Raw genomic sequence first — 23,450 nt, forward strand, 5'->3', positions numbered from 1 at the left:
TATAGTAAGAACAAGATAAATCTCTAAATTTCTACATAATTATATTAACAAGAAATTAATAAAACTTTTGTTCGTTATTAGTAATTTCGTTATTTTAGAATATATTATGAAAAATGTTGTTGATATTACAATATCAGATGATAGGAATACAAAAATAAAAAAACAACTCAAAACTACAATCAATCACTTTATTTTATCATGAAAAATTTAAAAATTGCAATGTAATTGAACCCATTTTGTGAGCTATAGTTACATTGATACTTATGTGGCAATTAGCTGTAAAGTCATTAGTCTTTCTCACCGTATCGTATTTTCATGATATTTTTTGTAGGCAAGCGGTTTAGTTTGTGTAATATAATATCCCCAATTCGTCTCATAATATTTAGTTTTCAAAACAGGTGTTACGCTAATTCGGTCACATTTTTTAAATAACTTTGCAGTACATTTGAAAATAAGTCGACAGTTTTGTTACTTGCTCTTACTTCTAAATTGACAGATCATCTGTTTAACTGCCTGTACTGAACTTTCTTTCTTATTTTGCAAATATAAATAAAAATTAATAAAACTCTGACATACCGTTGATTAAAATATTGGATACCCTATACTATTCAATCAACGGAAATACTAAGATCACACGGGGAGAATATTATGGGTTATTTCTGGTTTCGTCACAATTTACACTGAAATTACTAACAAGAGAGTGCTCTTACTTCCACGTTCAAATTGATATATAGAACCAATAGATGCTAGTCATATACCATCAGTACTAATAAAATGGAAACTATCAAATTAATGTCAATTTCATTTAATCAAACGTACTAACCTTAAAAATGGTCATTTAAGGAAACCCGCCTCAAAAACATTGACAATAAATTAAAAATAGTTTAAGCGTTATAAAAGTAACAGAGCAGCAAAGCTCACAGCATGAGAATAGTGCCTTGTACTTTTACATAGCAATTTGTTCTCACAATTTTATAGTTTTTCGAAAAATGAACTCCGATTAAAAGATTAAAACGTCAAATAAAATGTAAAAACCTATTCATATTTTTAAATATAAAATCTTCAATTTAGAAATTGAACATTCTTAATAAATGTATAATCTAATATTTAAGCCTGTTTATGTTTTACAGACTTGGAAAACACTGAACAGACAAATATTTATTCTTTTATATACTAGGTTCTAAAAAAAGTGTACTCAAAACGAATAAATATTATCTACCAAGTGTTTTATTCCAGTTTCATATGAAAGCACTAGATCTTAGATATTATAAATTTCGTCATAGGTGCTAATTTGAAATGAAAACAAATGATAGAGCATATAGTGAAATATAAATATCTTAGCCCTCTATTGCCCGACTTTTTTTGTAAACTTAAGAGAAAATGTTTTAATTTGTATATGTGCTCAAATATCCATCCATTTACAACTAGTATTTTTTTTAGATTTTTTAAATTTTGTTTGGGGAGAGTTTTGGGAGTATTGCCTTCAGGCAACTGTGGGCAGCAAAAACTAACGAATTAAGTTATATACTTATTTATTATGCCAATCAAAAAAACAAATATTTGTAGTTGTAAAAGATAAAGCAACTTTACATTTATCGCACATTACTTTGGAAGTATTACAGCATCCTGGTTTTTTGCATCTTCCCTTTTTTTGAAAATACGGGCCAGTCGAAGGTTTGGTCAAGCCTAACTTCCTTCGGTGGTACAATAGCAGTAGGTCCTCTCTTCCGTTTTTTTTACAATTTCGTTCTCAATTTCACTGAGCCTGGGACGTCCTTTGTTTTTGATCTGGTCAGTTCTTGCTAACAGTACGCTACATAAGTGGGACTTAAACTGTAACAAAGGCAACTGATTTTTCTTTCAAAGTAATCGCAACCACGACGATACAACAACCAGCTGTTAACAACAGCTAAATCCAGAAGGTGAAAAAATATTTTTAGATACCACTTTTTAGATTTTATGTCTGTTCGGTAAAGAGCAATTAGTGAATCCATAAGATCGACACCTCTCATAAATTTATTATAAAATTGCACTGAATTTGGACAGCATACAATAATTCTTGATTTTTGTTTCTTATCCCACCTCTTGACTAACGAAGTAGGCTCAGAACCAACAAATGTACTAAGCAAATGAACCGGTTTATTATCGTACCACTTTAATGCTGTTGTCTTATGCCATCTGCTGTAGCGTGCTTTTCTTCTACAGTACCTCTACCCTGTTTCTTTCATTGCAGTCCACGTTTTTCCATTTCATTCTGCAACTGAATGCTATTAAACCAGTTGTCAAAATATACTTTATAGTATTTGTTTGGTTCGACTATCTCACACAATCTTATTACTACATTACCGCTGGTGTCTACATTAGTTAATGAAGAGAATGTTCAACAGTTCCTGTATATAATTCCCAGTTATAAACAATACCATTGCTATCACGCAAAACAAATGCCTTGTATCCCCATTTTTTGGGTTTATTCTTCATATATTGTTTTAAAGAATGTGCCCCTTTGAATGGTATCATTTGTTCATCAATACACAATTTTTCACTCCTAGGAATACTCTGAAAATTTTGAAATGGACCGTTGATGAATGGTCTAATTTTGTATAACTTATCATTATTGTTGAGCATATTTTCGTTATTATTGAAATGAATTTTAGTTTCTATTTCTTCTCAGCGATTCCTAGATATAGTGTCAACTATTTGAGCTGGTCTAAATTTGCTTCGTACAAATCATCTTCATTTTCCATTTTATTTGATCCTGGATCGATTGATATCTGAGTACCTATGGAAAATTCATTATCACTCTCTTATTATCACTGTCAAAGTCAGAGTCTTTGGATTCCTCGGATATTTACTGCTTTTCCCGTAGAACGTTTTTGTATCCATCCTAAAAAATAATTTAAAATAATATGGTCCAGTGTGGATTCAAAGTAACATACCTGTTTTTATCACAGTACTGAAACAACACAATAAAATAAACAAATTTTAACGGTAATCAATATATAAATGCTGATATAATGCCTCGGTATATATTTTTATATAAATTGTACACAATTTATAACAATAAATCACTATCGAAAATACAAACTAATAAGGCAGCCATGTCCATTTGACATACTGTTAAACATTTCCATATAGGTTTCGTCATAGGTTCATAGAGTGTATTAAAATGTATAACCAAATGTTGCCTGAAATTAACAGAGGGCATCTTAGAGTCGGAAATTGTTTTAAAAAAGTTTTCTGCATTAAAAACTCCTTTGTTGCCTTGAGTACACACGGGGCTATAGAGGGTTAAAATAGCTATATCGCGCGAGGATAAGGTTATTGATGAGGAAAAAAAGACCTATCACTGAGGAAGTGAGATAGTAATTGGCAAACGCAAAGAGCACTATAATTACATTAAATGAAATATGCATTACAATGTATCATGATACACATATCTTGATACACATGAAACAAGACAATTAATAAACACGTTAAGAGAATCTTAAGAAATAATAACCAAAATTTAACTTTTAATACGCAGAAGAAATACTAATATACAGATGATACACAAATTAAAAAACGTTATCCACTTATTGTACGCAAGAGAGATACCTCTAGGAAAAATCAAAACGATCGAGAATTTATACCAAAAAAACACAATCAAAGTAAAAGTAAAAGAAGAACTAACCGACCCTATTGAAGCTGACAATGGGTTGAGACAGGAATATTCCCTGAGTCCCCTATTATTCAACCTGATTATGGATGAAATAATAAAAAAGTAAGAACTAAAAAAGGATACCAAATGGAAGAAAAACAAATAATATATAATATAATATTAATCTGTTGTGAAGACGACGCAATACTACTCTTTCAAAGTGACGATGATTTACAACGTACGCTGCTTCAATTTCATACAACCGCCAGAAAATTTAACATGTTAATTTCCCCAAAAGAGACAAAATGCATGGTTACTACCGCAAATTTACTAAGATGTTAATTGGAGCTAAAAGGTCAGATAATAGAACAAGGGTTGGAGCTTAAATATCTAGGCATCACATTATCTAGCTAGGGAAAGCTCGAAACTGAAGTGAAAGATCCAGTGAATAGAGCAAACAGAGCCACAGGCTGCCTAAATGAAACATTATGAAGAAATAAAGATATCGGAAAAGAAACGAAAGGCATAATTTACAAAACAGTCATCAGACCAATAATGACATACGCGGCAGAAACAAGACCTGATACAGAGAGGACAAAAACGATGTGAAACAGCAGAGATGAAAGCACTTAGAAAAATTGATGATAAGACACTATGGGACAGAGCTAGAAGTACAAATATACGACGTAGATGCAAGGTGAAGAACATCAAGAACTGGTTAAGAAATAGAAGAGTAGAACGGAACGATCATATAAGCCGAATGACAACAAATAAAACAATAAAGACGGCAAGAGACGGTTAACCCATAGGAAGACGATCAGTAGGAAGACCACGAAAACGATGGAAAGGCAACTTACTGGAAGCACAATGAAAAACAGACAGAGTTATGTCTATATAAAAAGAAAAAGAAGAAGAAGAAGAAGATACACAGGATAAACATTAAAATAGCTGCAAGAAAGATAAAATAAATCAGTCATATTAATGTAGAACAGCAGAGGACAAAGTGTTTAGAGAAAATAATGAATGTCATATTAATGTAGAATAGCAGAGGAGAGAGTATTTGTCATAGCCTTGGACAAGTGCCCAATTGAAAAAAGAACTTAGGTCGTTCAAAAAAGACGGAACTCTAAAAAGAAAACAAAATAGATTTAAAAAAATAAAAGCATAAACATGTCTTTTCCTACTTTTTTAATATTGAAGATACGTAAATAGAACATTGAATTAAAATGTAAACTTTGACATCTGTGATAAACCCATCATCTGAACAGTGGCGCCAACAAACTTATTTATTTTCCACAAAGAGGCTCTTTAGAACCTAAAATGATTACTATACAAATCTGATTCGACATATCGTCAAAAAGTAATACACGGCATGTAAAATTTAAATTTTTAATAAAAAGATTACGTATTACTTATGGGGTTTAAAGAACGAGCCTTTAGGAAGATTGGAGTACTAATAAGACCACCGCAATCGGTCATACCCCGGGTAATGATTAATTAATTAATTGGCTAATTCTTCAGTCACCCCTTTAATATGATTTTGTCAAATTGGTTCTTTTTAGGACCAACTATTCTAATAACATATGTCTATAACTGTTAAGGGTATATCTAAAAATCAATAAACTTTACTTTACTTAAATTTATCAGACATATGAGTTAACACGAATCTGACTAATTTCTAGTACAGGAAACACATATAGGGACTAACCTAGGGTATTTGGTATATAGCTGATAGCTGAAAACCACATTATAGATATAGACATACTATTTCTGTCGGAAAGTAAGAAAGGACAAAACCAGTCAGCTGAGAGAACCTTTTAATGATGTGGAGCTTGGATCCACCATCTACATATTTAATGAAAAATAACACAACTACCGACCTTAAGGATCTGAGCACAAAGCTTATTACGCAATCTGGACCAAAAACACTACAATGACTTATCCAGATGATGAACAACTGTATTCAAATTAGGAGATACCCAAAAAATAGAGACAAGCCAAAGTTGTTACCTTACTTAAGCCTGGTAAACACTCCAACGACCACAAAAACTATCGGCTAATATCTTTATTTTGTCAGCTATTCAAAATACTTTTGCACAATATCGTTAATATGATATCACCGATATTAGAAGAAAAACTTAAATTAAAAGACAAAAGTGGCTGTAGACAGGGAAGATCACGTACATCACAAATACTAAATCAAAGACGGGTACGAAAAATATCGGGTATCAGGGGTGGTATTTTTCAATCTAAATGCCTCTTACGACACCTTAAATTACAAAATATTTCTTCAAAAACTATATGATATCCCTTTAGATAACAAACTCACTTATATTGTCTGCGTATGCCTACACAATAGAATATTTTTTGTATCACTCAATGATAAGAATAGCAGATGAAGAACGGTCTCGCTTGGGGTAGCATAAAGGCCCCTACACTGTATAACATTTACACAAACGAACGATCCATATCAGTAGATACTAGAACTTCTATTATGTAGACGATACACCTATTATTACACAATAAAAATAAACTATGAATCAATTTTCAGCCAAAATCCCTGAACAACTCGTGTGTGCTCCATTAATCTCCCTAACATAGACGCTTTCACAAAACTGAACATCCAATAATGTCATGAAATTGTTGAACGTAGACTTCCTTGAAGAAGACTATAAATTCCTTGAAAATAATTTGTATCGCACGGGGTCAGTCACAGATCATTGTTTAAAACAAAAAGGTAAATTGAGGACCAGAAATAATATTTTTCGCATGCTTGTCAGCTAAAAATGAGGTGCGCGTCCTTCCGCCCTTAAAACATAGACGCTTGCACTATATGCATCTGCTGCCGAATATACCTTGTTAGACAAATTCTTTCTTTTTTTTTCAGTTTTGTGTAGTACTACCCATTTTAACACAAAAATATCTATTGTAGCTCTTAACCATATTTATTTTGAGATAACCTTTTATCGAGATATCATATATAGTACACAAATAAAACCAGAACTAAAATAATAAAAAAGCTTTATACAAGATATCGCAGAAGATTGGATGAAATAAAAGTAGTTTTTATTAATCGAATGCTTACATAAAACGTACAAAGACATACTCACGTAAACAAAATATATTACGAAATTTCTGTAATTAAAAAAAAACATTGAGTTCGGCATTTAACTAATAAAATTATATTAAATAAAAAAACGACATTTTTAAAAATGCAGAAAAAATAAAATTTCCTATGCAAGCGAACATTCCATTAAATAATAAGCCCAAATCCTTTTGTATCTATATACCTGTTTTTAAAGAACCAGTTACCTCTTAGTACGTAGTTATACCATGTAATAAGATATCCTTTGTTACTCAGTGTAATGCGTATGACATTACACTGTCTACGAACAGTAGATAAAAATAAGGAGCCCATATGAACCGCTCGGGATATATGTTGAAAATATAAGGTATAATCGCACAGTTGCCAAACTCTCAGAGCTTACTTAAACCGATAAACCTATGGTTCAATTATACATTGAAGAAGATCTCAACGACCCCTATAATATATACACGTGAACTAACCGATATACATTTATGATACAGGGGTATTTACAGGCTCCAAAAAATTTTTATAAATTATTAAACTCTACATGTTGATGAATCGACAGAACCAATATTATGGAATGGTCAAGTGAGCTCCGTATATCGGTACCTACTTGACCACGGAGCTCGATTGAACCTGAATTTTAACATGGGCGGAGTCCACTTTATGCCGTAGATATATATATATATATATATATATATATATATATATATATATATATATATATATATATATATATATATATATATATATATAGATATTTTCAAAAGCACAAAATAAAATTTTTAACTTACATGGCTCGGGTTCAGGTTCGATGGTGGTCGTATTATTAGCTGAAAATTTAAAATAAAAGTATATATATATATATATATATATATATATATATATATATATATATATATATATATATATATATATATATATATATATATATATATATATATATATATATTGAATTTGAAATTTCTGCGGGAGCTATATGTGGTTTCAGTTGTTTTCCGGGTTTGACTCCGCGTTAAATATTTTTGGTTTTTAGAAAAACCATTGTTTTGACGACGTTTCGGCAAGGTCACACTTGCCATTGTCAAGTCAGATTCTGCTTCGTCTTGATGTTACAGGCGAACTGATTTCTCGGTCGCTGCACGCTGAGTTTAAATATCTTGTTGCGCTTCTTGTCATTGGTCCTGTGCGCAGAGTGGGCGTGGTCTTCTTCGCTATTTTAATTTTTACGTTTTTCTGCAGAATTGTTTTCCACGTATTTGGGAGTCTTTGGGCATCATCTCTGGTGTTTAAATTTTTCGGATGTTTTTCGATCTCTATGGCTTCTCTGATTACACGTTTGGCCTTATTTTCGATGTTGGCTAGCATTGTTGTTCCATTTAAGTCTATTTTATGTCCTGTGTTTATGACATGTTGTGCTAGGGATGAAGTTTTTTCTTTTCTTTCGATGGCGTTTCGATGTTCTTCGCGTCTAACCTGTATCCTTCGATTTGTTTGTCCGATGTACGATTTATCGCAGTCTTCACACGGGATCCTGTATACGCCTTGATTTTCTAATGCAACTTTTGTTTTTGCTGATGGTAATATGGTTGCTATTTTTCTGTCGGTGTTAAAAATAGTTTCTATTTTGTTTTTTCTTAGAACTCTGCTGATTTTGTCTGTCGTACCCTTTATATAGGGCAGGATAGTTTTACCGACTGGTTTTTCTTCTTTTTCTGGATCTTTGCTGTTGTTTCGGGATTTATGTGCTTTTTCAATCATGAACATGGAGAAACCATTTTTTCTTAGACTTGTTTTGACTTTGTGCATTTCTTCATTCTTATGGTCCTCATCTGCCAGTTTCTCAGATCTTGTTATTAAGGTTTTTATTACCGAATTTAATTGTGCAGGATGATGGTGTGAGTCTGCGTGTAAGTACCTGTCAGTATGGGTTGGTTTTCGGTATACTGTATGTCCTATGCTTCCATCTTCTTTCTTAATAACTAACACATCTAGGAATGGAAGTTGTTGGTTATTCTCCCGTTCCATGGTAAACTGTATTTTTGGATGGATATTGTTAATGTGTTGTAGAAATTTATTAAGTTTCTCTTCTCCGTGCGTCCAGATAATAAATGTGTCGTCAACATACCTAAGCCACAGTTTGGGTTTATGCTCTGCTGTTTCTATTGCTTTTGATTCCATATCTTGCATAAAAAGGTTGGCTATTACGGGGGACAGTGGTGAACCCATCGGTGCTCCTTCGACTTGTTTGTACCTCTGGTCCTTGTAGATGAAGTAGGTGTTGTTTAAGCAATGCCTCGTTAAGTTTAGTGTATCCTGTGGTATTGGATATTTTCTATGTATAATTTCTAATGTTTCTTCTACTGGGACATTGGTGAATAATGAGATTACATCAAAGCTCACTAATAAGTGTTCAGGTTCCAGAATAACGTCCTTGATACGGTCGATAAAGTGGCTTGCGTTCTTGACGTAAGAATCCGCTTCCTCCGCATATGGTTGTAGCTGGTCAGCCAGAAATTTTGCCAGTGATTGTATCGGTGATCCAATAGAGCTGACTATTGGTCGTAATGGTAGCTCTGCCTTATGTACTTTAGGTAAACCGTACAGTTTTGGACATCTTGACGACTTTTCTCGTGGAATAAGCTGGAACTGTTGTTCTTTCTTGATGTTTGACGCTTGTATTTTGGCTTTCGTTGTTTTCTCCAGATACGTTGTTGGGTCTGTTGCGATTTTTTGATATGCACTATCGTTTAGAATGTTTTTTATTTTTGTGTCGTAGTCTTCAATGTTCATTATGACAGTAGCGTTACCCTTGTCAGCTGGAAGAACGATAATGTCTTTGTTTTGTTGTATATTCTTCAAGGCTTTCTTTTCTTCGTAAGTTAGATTCTTTTTCGGAGGCTTGGCTGTTCTTAATATTTGTGATACGTCTTGTCTAATAATCTCGGCTGTTTCTGATGGTAATTTAGTGATAGTCGTTTCCACTTCGCTAATGATGTTTTCGATGGGAATACGTGTCGGTGCAATAGCAAAATTAAACCCTTTGGAAAGGACACTATTTGTAGCTTCATCCAAAGTAAGATTTGAGAAATTGTAGACTAAATTATTGGATTCTGTTGTTGGTAGTTCCTTATTCTAGTACTTACTAGAGAAGCAATTCAAGATTCCAGACGAGACATCGATAAAGTAAATTCAGAGTTGCTAAAGCTATATCTCACACTAAGTAACAAAGTACATCCGATTATGTGGAACATCTTCGACAAACTCACAAACTTTCGATCGGAGACAGATGCTGATCTCACCAAGAAAAAACAAATCAAAAAGTTTGAGAAATTGATACTACAACAACGACCAAAGAATAAGGAACTACCAACAACAGAATCCAATAATTTAGTCTACAATTTCTCAAATCTTACTTTGGATGAAGCTACAAATAGTGTCCTTTCCAAAGGGTTTAATTTTGCTATTGCACCGACACGTATTCCCATCGAAAACATCATTAGCGAAGTGGAAACGACTATCACTAAATTACCATCAGAAACAGCCGAGATTATTAGACAAGACGTATCACAAATATTAAGAACAGCCAAGCCTCCGAAAAAGAATCTAACTTACGAAGAAAAGAAAGCCTTGAAGAATATACAACAAAACAAAGACATTATCGTTCTTCCAGCTGACAAGGGTAACGCTACTGTCATAATGAACATTGAAGACTACGACACAAAAATAAAAAACATTCTAAACGATAGTGCATATCAAAAAATCGCAACAGACCCAACAACGTATCTGGAGAAAACAACGAAAGCCAAAATACAAGCGTCAAACATCAAGAAAGAACAACAGTTCCAGCTTATTCCACGAGAAAAGTCGTCAAGATGTCCAAAACTGTACGGTTTACCTAAAGTACATAAGGCAGAGCTACCATTACGACCAATAGTCAGCTCTATTGGATCACCGATACAATCACTGGCAAAATTTCTGGCTGACCAGCTACAACCATATGCGGAGGAAGCGGATTCTTACGTCAAGAACGCAAGCCACTTTATCGACCGTATCAAGGACGTTATTCTGGAACCTGAACACTTATTAGTGAGCTTTGATGTAATCTCATTATTCACCAATGTCCCAGTAGAAGAAACATTAGAAATTATACATAGAAAATATCCAATACCACAGGATACACTAAACTTAACGAGGCATTGCTTAAACAACACCTACTTCATCTACAAGGACCAGAGGTACAAACAAGTCGAAGGAGCACCGATGGGTTCACCACTGTCCCCCGTAATAGCCAACCTTTTTATGCAAGATATGGAATCAAAAGCAATAGAAACAGCAGAGCATAAACCCAAACTGTGGCTTAGGTATGTTGACGACACATTTATTATCTGGACGCACGGAGAAGAGAAACTTAATAAATTTCTACAACACATTAACAATATCCATCCAAAAATACAGTTTACCATGGAACGGGAGAATAACCAACAACTTCCATTCCTAGATGTGTTAGTTATTAAGAAAGAAGATGGAAGCATAGGACATACAGTATACCGAAAACCAACCCATACTGACAGGTACTTACACGCAGACTCACACCATCATCCTGCACAATTAAATTCGGTAATAAAAACCTTAATAACAAGATCTGAGAAACTGGCAGATGAGGACCATAAGAATGAAGAAATGCACAAAGTCAAAACAAGTCTAAGAAAAAATGGTTTCTCCATGTTCATGATTGAAAAAGCACATAAATCCCGAAACAACAGCAAAGATCCAGAAAAAGAAGAAAAACCAGTCGGTAAAACTATCCTGCCCTATATAAAGGGTACGACAGACAAAATCAGCAGAGTTCTAAGAAAAAACAAAATAGAAACTATTTTTAACACCGACAGAAAAATAGCAACCATATTACCATCAGCAAAAACAAAAGTTGCATTAGAAAATCAAGGCGTATACAGGATCCCGTGTGAAGACTGCGATAAATCGTACATCGGACAAACAAATCGAAGGATACAGGTTAGACGCGAAGAACATCGAAACGCCATCGAAAGAAAAGAAAAAACTTCATCCCTAGCACAACATGTCATAAACACAGGACATAAAATAGACTTAAATGGAACAACAATGCTAGCCAACATCGAAAATAAGGCCAAACGTGTAATCAGAGAAGCCATAGAGATCGAAAAACATCCGAAAAATTTAAACACCAGAGATGATGCCCAAAGACTCCCAAATACGTGGAAAACGCGGAGTCAAACCCGGAAAACAACTGAAACCATATATATATATATATATATATATATATATATATATATATATATATATATATATATATATATATATATATATATATATATATATATATATATATATATATATATATATATATATATATATATATATATATATATATATATATATATATATATATATATATATATATATATATATATATATATATATATATATATATATATATATATATATATATATATATATATATACATATTTATACTTTATTTGTATATATATATATATATATATATCTGTTTATGCTATATATATATATATATATATATATATATATATATATATATATATAGATATTTTCAAAAAGCACAAAATAAAATTTTTAATTTACATGGCTCGGGTTCAGGTTCGATGGTGGTCGTATTATTAGCTGAAAATTTAAAATAAAAGTATAAATATATATATATATATACATATATATATATATATATATATATATATATATATATATATATATATGTATATACATATATATATATATATATATATATATATATATATATATACATATATATATATATATACATATACATACATATACGCTGATTGATAAGATAACTGCAAAATTTTATAATTGTTTGATTCTTCTTTAAATAAAATAAAGAATTCCAATTTTTTTGTAACATACTATTTTTATTATTATTCTTTTTTCTCTATCCCGATAAAGGACAACTAGGAAATCTTTGGACCCACACAACATAGGTTAATATAAACAGATTTTTCATCCTGAGAACAATTAAGTTGTGTTTTTGATTTGCTCAATTAATTAAGTAAAAATGTATAAAATTATCTATTTGCCACTAATCGCTGTGTTCGACCGTTTTTTCGAATACTTTCTCATTTATTTATTAGCTAATTTATTCCATTTGCCTGACACACAGTATATATATATATATATATATATATATATATATATATATATATATATATATATATATATATATATATATATATATATATGATACGATTAGGGTTTATAGAAAATAATTTATAAGTTATATACTACATAATATTAGATATAAAAAAGTATTTGATTATTTTAAATAAGTTATATACTAGAGAATTTAATAAAAATATATTTATGTGAGGGCATTTTTAATAAATTAGCATAATAATTGTAAAAAGTTGTATTTTAATATTGTAAATATATATAAGTGAGCCATGTGCTTAGGCAACCAAAAATACTCTCGGAGATTGACAGATATTTATACTCTGAAGTGACGTTTAAAAATATTTACGAATATAAAGTGGGTTATAATAATATATTGTTTGAAATGTGTATTTTATTAAATTAGAATGTTAAGTTACTAATTTAATTATATATTCTGATCTGAAAAGCCTAAATGTAAACAAAATTATTAATAGAAAAGAATGGAATTCTCTGGATCTCCGGAGATGGCCATGTTTGCGAAATGGTTTGTTCCAGAAAATTCATACAAGTATGAAATAGAACAAATTGGAACATGATCTCTTACGAGATGGTTCTAGAATGTCCAAAAGATATAAATACCCGTGATTTGGATTCAAGATGGCAGTTTTTGAAAGTTTTTAGTCAGAAAAGTTGTAGATAGTGCAGTCAGAAGAGTTTTTGGCAGTTTTTAGAAGGTTTTAGTCAGAAGTCAAGCAGTTTATTATGAAAGTTAGTTAGAGTCAGTGAATCAAGTACAAATAGTCCAATAGTTTAATATAGTGAGTTAAATGAAGATTAAAAATTATGCATATAATTTAATGCACATTTATAATTATACACAAATAATTATTGAAGATAAAAAAAGTATATTGGAAGAAATTAAATTATATTATGGTTGGAGATTAGTATAAATCAACTTATAATAAGTGGATATTGGTATATTGAAAAGAAGAATAAATATAAATGCTGTTTGCTGGTTTGGTTGGTGGTGTATAGATGCTGGTGAAGAAAAATATATCTTAAATTGGTAGAAGCTGATAATTGAAAAAAGTAATTAAAAAAAAAAAAACAAGGATAACTGAAGTACGAAGACATTCAGTGGTGATTAGAATATATATAGTGGAAAACAGTTCATTTAGGCATTCAGTGAAAGAAAGGTACAAAATTTTGTTAATATAATTTAGTTAGTGTCATAACAATTTCAATTTTGAAGATAGTTTGTTTAAATTTTAGATTGTCTATAGAATTTAATTAGTTTTATAAGAATATCAGTTTAAAGATAGTTTATTTTAAATTTACATTGACTAGGTTAGATATATATGTGTGTTTCATAATAGTTATAATAAAGATAATTTAAAAAAAGTACTTACAAGCTAATTCTTTGAGAACCGCGATAAAAACCCTATATTATTAAAAATACTCATTGCTCATCATTCAAACAAAAAACACATCATAACAATTTGGCACCCAACGCGGTGGCTCTCTATTTAAAAGAATTAGTTTGGGAAGATAAGTGCTCTCATATAAGTAAATTAATTATCAGTAGAAAGAAAAAATTATAGATTTTATTTTTAATTATATTTGAACAAGTAAAGTCTCAAAATGTCTCAAGGAAAAAAAGGTACAAGAAGCAAAAAGAATGAAGAAGATGTAGAAGTAGAAACACAACCTATACAAGAGGAGAGTTTAGTTCAAGTTCCACAAGATACTGCAGAAATGAATCCAGAAAGAGAGGAAAATGTCAATATGGCAGCTTTGATGTCATTAATGATGCAGATGAACAAGACAATGGAAGAGAATTCAAAAGAAATCAAAGAAGACATGAAAAAAATGGAACAGAAAATGGAAGAGAATACGAAAAAATTGGAAGAGAATTCAAAAGAAGTCAAAGAAGACATGAAAAAAATGGAACAGAAATTGGAAGAGAATTATAGAAAATTAGAAAAGAAAATAGAAGATAATAATAATAAAATTGTAAAACAAATGGATAAAAAACTTGAAGCTGCAGAGAAAAAAGTAGCAAATGAAATAAAAAGTATACGGAATGACTACAAGAAAAGGATAGACAATGAGAGGACAGAAGTAAAGAGGATTATTCAAGATAATAAGATAGATATAGAACAGAAAATAGAGTTACAGAAATGTAACTTAGAAGTAAAAATTAACGAAGACAGGAGAAACACAGAAGAAAAATTAGACGATATACAACAAAATATCCAAATAAATTGTAATCAAATAAGAAATGTGGAACAGAGAATAGATGATATTTCACAAATGAGAGACATAGGGAGACCTTACTTAAATTTAACAAATGAGACTGGGATTAAATTCTCTGGTAATATAAAAAATTTGCATCCTAGAGTATACATAAATAGTTTAAAACATAAATTAAGATTTGTGAATAATATTAATGATATTAAAGATTATATTAGAATGACATTAAATGACAATGCAGCAACTTGGTTTGCTAGTATTGAAAATGATTTAGATAACTTTCAAACATTTGAAAATAAATTTTTAAATTATTATTGGGGTGAATTAGAGCAAGCAAAGTTTAGAGAAATTCTATATTTTGGAAAGTATAATCACAATTTAAAATCAAATATGGTAGATTATGCATTAAAACTGATAACAGTTGCAAAATATTTAGAACCACCACTTAGAGAGGATGAAACAGTCTTAAATGTATCTAGACATTTTGATGCTGATGTTGTCCAAACAGTAACTGTACAAAATATTCAAACAATAGATAGTTTTATTAATTTTATTCAAAGAATACAAAGAGGCAATATGACAAGTAATAATAACAACAGAAAAAACAACAATACTTTTCAATATAATAAAAATGATAATCAACAATATAGACAATCATATAACAATAATACTAGGTATGGTGATAATTTACAAAATTTTAATAATACTAACACTAATCCAAATAGACAGAACTTTAATAATAATACTAGTTATAATAGACAAAATTTTAATAATAATACTAATTATAATAGACAACATTTTAATAACAGTACTAATAATAATAGACAAGATTTTAACAATAGAAGAAATACAGAGCGACCTAACTATAACAGACAGGTAAATTGTGTTCGAAGGAATAGAAGCTGCGAAGACAGGGAACGAAATAGTACAAGGCAAGAAAATGTGAGTAGAAGTCATAGTAGGGAAAGACATAGGACATCAGATCCAAGTGGTCAGATACAATCTGACAATTCTAATAATCAAAATTTTGTGCAGTAAACTTTCTGAATTACAAGTTAGGCCATTGCTATTATGAAAAACCTTCTGAATTTATTTCTTTAGATGAAGAGAAAATTATTGAATCTATTAATTTAATTTATATAAATGCTTTGGCCAAAAATAAAATGATTAAAATTATGATAGATACTGGTTCAGAAAGTACATTAGTCTCGGAGAATTTTATTTTTAATACATTAAAACTATCAGATATAATAAAGATTCCAAAAATTAAAATTATTGGTGCAAATAATAAGAAGTTGGGTGAAATTGATAAACTAGCCAATTTTAAAATTAATATTCTTAATAAAGAAATTAATATGCAAGGATTTATTGTCAAGGATTTATGTGTTGATATATTAATGGGAAATGATGAATTGGAAAAGAAGAAAGTAAAGATAGATTTTGAAGAAAAAATGGTAACTTTGGAAGGGCAAATAATTAAATTTATGCAGAAAGATGAGGTAGAAGAAGGAATAAGAGTTGATAGGATATTATTAAAAGAAAATAATGATGTTTATGAAGAAGAAATGTATTTTGATGATAGGGAAATATCCCAAAAGAATGTAAAGAATAATGGTAGTGAATATTTAAGGAATGGAAATTTTAAGCAGATGGATGCCTACGAGGCGGAGTGCGTAAAATTGGAAGCAAGGAATAATGAGTACATATTGAAGAATAATGTGATTTGTAAAGAAGAAGGTATGATGAAAGTTTTAAATTGCCCTGAAGAATATAAATCAATAGTCATTTCCATATTGCAGCAACACAAGGGACTTGTCAATAAAGAAAATAGAATTGCACAAAATTATATCCATAGTATAAAAGTTAAAGAAGAAAAAGATTTTAAAACAAAATCATACCCAATACCATATAAATACAGAGAAGAAGTAAACAAAACAATTAATAATATGTTAGAAGATGGGATCATTGAGAAGGCAGACACACGTTTTATTAACCCCATAGTAGTAGTACGAAAAAGATCAGGTGAAATCAGGTTATGTTTGGATGCAAGGAATATTAACAAGATTACTGAAAAGCAATTTGAAGCACCAATGAGTATAGATGGAATATTAGGAAGAATTACAGGAATGTCATTTTTCACTAAAATCGATTTACAGCATAGTTTCTGGTTAATACCTCTAGAAAGAAAAAGTAGACAGTATACAGGATTTTAGATAGATGGAGTAGTATATCAATTCAAAGTAGTACCATTTAGACTTCAATCATCTTGCAGTGCTCTATGTAGATGTCTTCATGATATTTTGGATCAATATGAACATTTTGTAATTCACTACATTGATGATATATTAATTTTTTCTAAAACGGCTGAAGATCATGAGAAACACCTAAAAATTATAATAAATAGATTAGACAAAGTTGGACTAAAAATAAATCAAGAAAAATGTACATTTTTTCAAAAAGAAGTCATATATCTAGGTTATAAACTTAACACTAAGGGAATCGAAATGGATCCAGAACGGACACAAGTCATTCAGGAATATAAAACACCACATAATTTAAGAACTTTAAGAGGATTTATTGGAATAATTAATTATTATAAAAGGATGATACCAGATCTAAGTATAAAAGAAATTCCATTACTTGAACTACTGAGAAAAGGTGTAAAATGGAGATGGGATCAGAGAAGAGAACAAGCATTCCAAGAAATTAAAAACATTTTTCTGTCAAATTTGAAAATATACTATCCTGACTACACACAGCCATTCATATTAAGAACAGATGCATCAATAGAGAGATTATCAGGGGTATTATTACAAATACATGATGGGGTCGAATACCCAATACAATTCATTTCAAGAATTACAAAGCCACATGAAAAGGGTTACTCAGTTTCAGAATTAGAACTAGCAAGTATAATACACTGTGTCACAAAATTAAGATTTTATTTGTTGGGTAATGAATTTACAATAGAAACAGATCACCAAGCTTTAACATCTATATTAAATAACAAATATGGAAACAGTAGAATACATCGGTGGAGTCTAATACTTAGTGAATACTGCTTTGAAATCAAATACATTTCTGGAAAATCCAATATAGTGGCAGATGCTTTATCAAGGTTAGAAAATACACCACAAAAAGGGCAGCGAACAATAAAAATTGGATTAAATCAATTAGTAGAAAGTACTGGATTATATTCTAAAGAAGAAATTATAAGAGATCAGATCAATTTGAGTGAAAAACAAAAAGTCCTTAGGAAAGATGGAGTATATTATAAAATAATAAATGGCATAGAAGTATATGTAATAACTAGAACTTTAGCAAAGAAAATATTGAAAAATTTACATAACAATTATATGCATATTGGTTCAAGAAAGCTATGGATGCTATTTAGGGACAATTATTTTGCAAAGAATGACATAAGTATAGCAAAGGAAATTACTACCCAATGCCCAATATGTCAACTAAACAAAGAAAAGAATTTCAAAAACCAGAACACATATAAATCTAATGTTGTATATGAAAAACTAAATACAGTTTCCATGGATTTTATTTCAAATTTAGTTCTCAGTCCAACAGAAAAAAAGCATATACTAGTGATAGTTGATTTATATACAAAATTTATTAAACTATATCCCTGCTCTAGAACAAATGTTAAAACATTAAAATTATATATTAATCAATTTTTCGAAGAAATAGGACCATTTAGAAATTGCATAATAGATAATGCTACATATTTTAACAACCAAAAATTTCGGACATTTTGTGAGAAAAAGGGAATCAACATTCATTTTACAAGTATCAGACATCCTCAGGCAAATCCTGCAGAAAGATATATTAAAGAAGTTATAAAATATTTAAGGATACTGTGTCAAAATCAACACGAAACTTGGCAGCAACATATACCACAAGTAGAATATTTTTTAAATAATACAAATAATTTGAATACAGAGGAAGTACCAGAATATTTAATGTTTGGCCATATAGGAAACAGAAAGTGGATTAGTGAATATAATCAGGATATGTTAGAACAAGTAATGCAGAAAGTGAATAACCGAATTAGGAGGAAAGCTGAAAAATATATCAGAAGACAAAATCGAAATATAAAAAAACCAATCACATTTCAAAAAGGAGACCTAGTGTTAATTCGTTCACTTAGAAAAAGTAATGTTAAAGAAAACCGTTGTAAGAAATTACAACCAATGTTTGAAGGTCCATATACAATTAAAAATCAGAATGGACTAAATAGTTATGTGTTAATAGATGCAGAGAACAGACTAAGAGGCCTGTTTCATATCAATGACATCTTTAAGTATCATGAAGAGATTGAATAATTTTTTCTATACCTTTTAACACTAATATACAAATACTTACTGTTACTATAACAGATTACTGATATATCCATTTTATTCAATAGACTTGATTTGTTAAATAGATGGTAGATTTCATTGTTGTAAATAAATTTGACATCATACTTGTTGAATTGTGTACATATGGAAATTGTTTGGTACCCTAAAAATCATAATTTGGGGGTAGATACAGAATTGATTGTGTAAATGTCTGTATAAAAAGTGTAAAACTTACCAATTTATATGGATGAAAGCCTTTTGAATGGAAACAATTCCTAGATTTTGTCTATAAATAAACAGAACACAATATCTATTATATTTTTAATTAAGGTTATATTTTATTCTCTGATATCGCATCCATTGCTCCATTTGACATGACAGTTTGACCATAGAATAGCCGAACTGTGCTCCGTTGTTCTCTGTTTTGACATAGACAGCGAACAGGGATGTTGTTAACACATTTTAAATAAAAAAAATTGATTTATTAAATTTAATAAGGTATGAGAAAATTAATATTTAAAAAAATAATAAGTAAATTATTTATTTTAAATATTATTTTGGGGTATTGATACGATTAGGGTTTATAGAAAATAATTTATAAGTTATATACTACATAATATTAGATATAAAAAAGTATTTGATTATTTTAAATAAGTTATATACTAGAGAATTTAATAAAAATATATTTATGTGAGGGCATTTTTAATAAATTAGCATAATAATTGTAAAAAGTTGTATTTTAATATTGTAAATATATATAAGTGAGCCATGTGCTTAGGCAACCAAAAATACTCTCGGAGATTGACAGATATTTATACTCTGAAGTGACGTTTAAAAATATTTACGAATATAAAGTGGGTTATAATAATATATTGTTTGAAATGTGTATTTTATTAAATTAGAATGTTAAGTTACTAATTTAATTATATATTCTGATCTGAAAAGCCTAAATGTAAACAAAATTATTAATAGAAAAGAATGGAATTCTCTGGATCTCCGGAGATGGCCATGTTTGCGAAATGGTTTGTTCCAGAAAATTCATACAAGTATGAAATAGAACAAATTGGAACATGATCTCTTACGAGATGGTTCTAGAATGTCCAAAAGATATAAATACCCGTGATTTGGATTCAAGATGGCAGTTTTTGAAAGTTTTTAGTCAGAAAAGTTGTAGATAGTGCAGTCAGAAGAGTTTTTGGCAGTTTTTAGAAGGTTTTAGTCAGAAGTCAAGCAGTTTATTATGAAAGTTAGTTAGAGTCAGTGAATCAAGTACAAATAGTCCAATAGTTTAATATAGTGAGTTAAATGAAGATTAAAAATTATGCATATAATTTAATGCACATTTATAATTATACACAAATAATTATTGAAGATAAAAAAAGTATATTGGAAGAAATTAAATTATATTATGGTTGGAGATTAGTATAAATCAACTTATAATAAGTGGATATTGGTATATTGAAAAGAAGAATAAATATAAATGCTGTTTGCTGGTTTGGTTGGTGGTGTATAGATGCTGGTGAAGAAAAATATATCTTAAATTGGTAGAAGCTGATAATTGAAAAAAGTAATTAAAAAAAAAAAAACAAGGATAACTGAAGTACGAAGACATTCAGTGGTGATTAGAATATATATAGTGGAAAACAGTTCATTTAGGCATTCAGTGAAAGAAAGGTACAAAATTTTGTTAATATAATTTAGTTAGTGTCATAACAATTTCAATTTTGAAGATAGTTTGTTTAAATTTTAGATTGTCTATAGAATTTAATTAGTTTTATAAGAATATCAGTTTAAAGATAGTTTATTTTAAATTTACATTGACTAGGTTAGATATATATGTGTGTTTCATAATAGTTATAATAAAGATAATTTAAAAAAAGTACTTACAAGCTAATTCTTTGAGAACCGCGATAAAAACCCTATATTATTAAAAATACTCATTGCTCATCATTCAAACAAAAAACACATCATAACAATATATATATATATATATATATATATATATATATATATATATATATATATGTACATGGTAATAAGGAGTGAAAATGTCACATGCACTGCGAGCAAGGTTGGTCATGTATTGTATTTTTGAAAATTTAATTTTAAGACCAAATTGTGTCCAAGAGTCCTAAAAGTCTTGAAGAAGTTGGCAGGCATGATCTACTCGAAATTATTGTTTCGTCATAGCACTCTAATACAACGGTGAGTAGTTTAGATGATGGTGTTTGCTTTGCTAATACCCTTCTCCAAAGGAAATGTATGTCTACAAATATTAATATCAATACAATATGTTAGTAATTATTCTCGTAAAGAGCTTATATAAATAAGATAATAAGCTAACAAGTCTGTGGTTTTCAATTTCTTTTCCATCTCCTTTTTTGTGCAATATTATCATAATGCCACTACTTTATTTTCTTGTATAACTCCTTCAATGGGGCAGTCATTATAAAGAGTTTTTATAGCTATTATGACGCATTCACCACCTAGTTTTATTATTTAACTTACAGTGCCATCTTCTCTAGATTTTTTGTTGTTCTTTATACGTTTTTACGTTGATTTAATTTCCTCTTCGGTTTTATCTGGAAATTCCTCTTATCCTTGATTTTGCATTGCTGGGACCTCTGGAATGTGAGCATTTGACTATATAATGTTCCATAGTATTAGCTTCCGTTTTAGAACTTTTAGGTTTTTGTTTTGTTGTATGGTATTAGCTATTTCTTTAGTGTTAAACTTCCTAACGTTGTTCTTAGCCGCTTTTAAAATGATTTTTTTATATTCCTTAGCTCTGCAATGTTTATTGTGTGCTTATCTTTTATTTCACCTTCTTTTTTGGGTTATGACTCTTGTGTATTTATTTTTCCTTATTTTTTGCTTGACTCTTCTTCTGTGCCTTCTTAAGGGCGTCCACTAACATTTGTTAAGCTGCTCAATATTAGTTTCATTTGCCATGTCTTTTTGTACGTTACTCTCTATTCCTTTCTGGTACGCCCTTGTGTTAGTAATCGCAGTGAATGTGACATTTCACTCCTTGTTGCCACATTTCTTTTTTACGTTCAAGACTATCTTCGCTCTACACATTTTATGGTCACTTCTGGTTGAAAATTGATTTAATACAGACTTATCCTGAACAGCGTTTTGTTTGTTAGTAGATATAAAGTCAATTTGGTTTTTGCTTAAGCCATTTGCTTAATGCTTAATTAACTTGTTTATTGCCTCATGGAAAGTCTACTTTCTTTGGGCGCTTTTTTAAATGAGTGTTTATGACATATAGCCTGTGTTGCAGAAGAAATTCTATAAGAGTTTGACCCCTTTCGTTTCTATTGCCATATTCGTGAGGTCCAACCACAAACTCCGAATGATCCTACTTATGATTTTGCCTTTTAGGTCTCCCATCAGTATAGTATAGTAGGTGGTTACTTTTTGCATCATAGTGTTAACGTCATCGTAGAATCATTCAACTTCCTAGTCGCTGTGGGCACTGGTAGGTACGTATACATGGATACTTTTTAATCGAAGTTTTCGTTTACTTTGTAGGTAAGATATATAACTCTTGTTCATCATTTTTGCTATTAATTGTGTAAATTCTTTCTGTATTTTTTATTTACCATAAATCTGACGCCACCGCTGAAAGACTCTCCTCTATATTGCAATAGGTTTCCCGACGAAAGTACTATTTATTCTTTTTATTCTTCACCTTCTCGCCGAACTTCGGATAAAAGCATAACCCATTTTATATTCTTCAGCTCGTTTTTAAGTTCCACAAATTTTTCGTCCTCCATCAACGTTCTGGAGTTATATGTTGCCATAAACCATATTATTTGCCGTTGTCGTTTGTAAAGGTAGCCTGTTCGACTCCGGAGACTCTTAGTAACCTTTGTCTCTATACCTTCGAGACTGCTCTCATATCCTGGTTTCAAGAGACTTCGGGGAGACTGAAGG

General features: G+C 30.2%; 1 protein-coding gene across 43 annotated transcripts in view; it reads right to left on the reverse strand.

The window, feature by feature from the left end:
• The window catches only part of LOC140441182 (uncharacterized), a 59,586-nt gene that overhangs the window by 28,390 nt on the left and 7,746 nt on the right, over window positions 1–23,450 (reverse strand). For 30 of the 43 annotated variants that reach the window (XM_072531732.1, XM_072531712.1, XM_072531743.1 and 27 more), the window contains exons 3-4: window positions 12,367–12,405; window positions 7,520–7,558 (exon numbers count right to left, since the gene is read on the reverse strand). The exons of 4 other annotated variants lie outside the window; for them this stretch is intronic. In XM_072531732.1, coding sequence (XP_072387833.1) covers window positions 7,520–7,558; window positions 12,367–12,405 — 78 coding nt within the window. The remainder of the gene's footprint in view (window positions 1–7,519; window positions 7,559–12,366; window positions 12,406–23,450) is intronic. 9 more of the 43 variants (XM_072531734.1, XM_072531720.1, XM_072531711.1 and 6 more) reach the window with 1 other exon arrangement.

Source organism: Diabrotica undecimpunctata, chromosome 5 (assembly GCF_040954645.1).
Source record: "Diabrotica undecimpunctata isolate CICGRU chromosome 5, icDiaUnde3, whole genome shotgun sequence".
NCBI classification, from domain to species: Eukaryota; Metazoa; Arthropoda; class Insecta; order Coleoptera; family Chrysomelidae; genus Diabrotica; species Diabrotica undecimpunctata.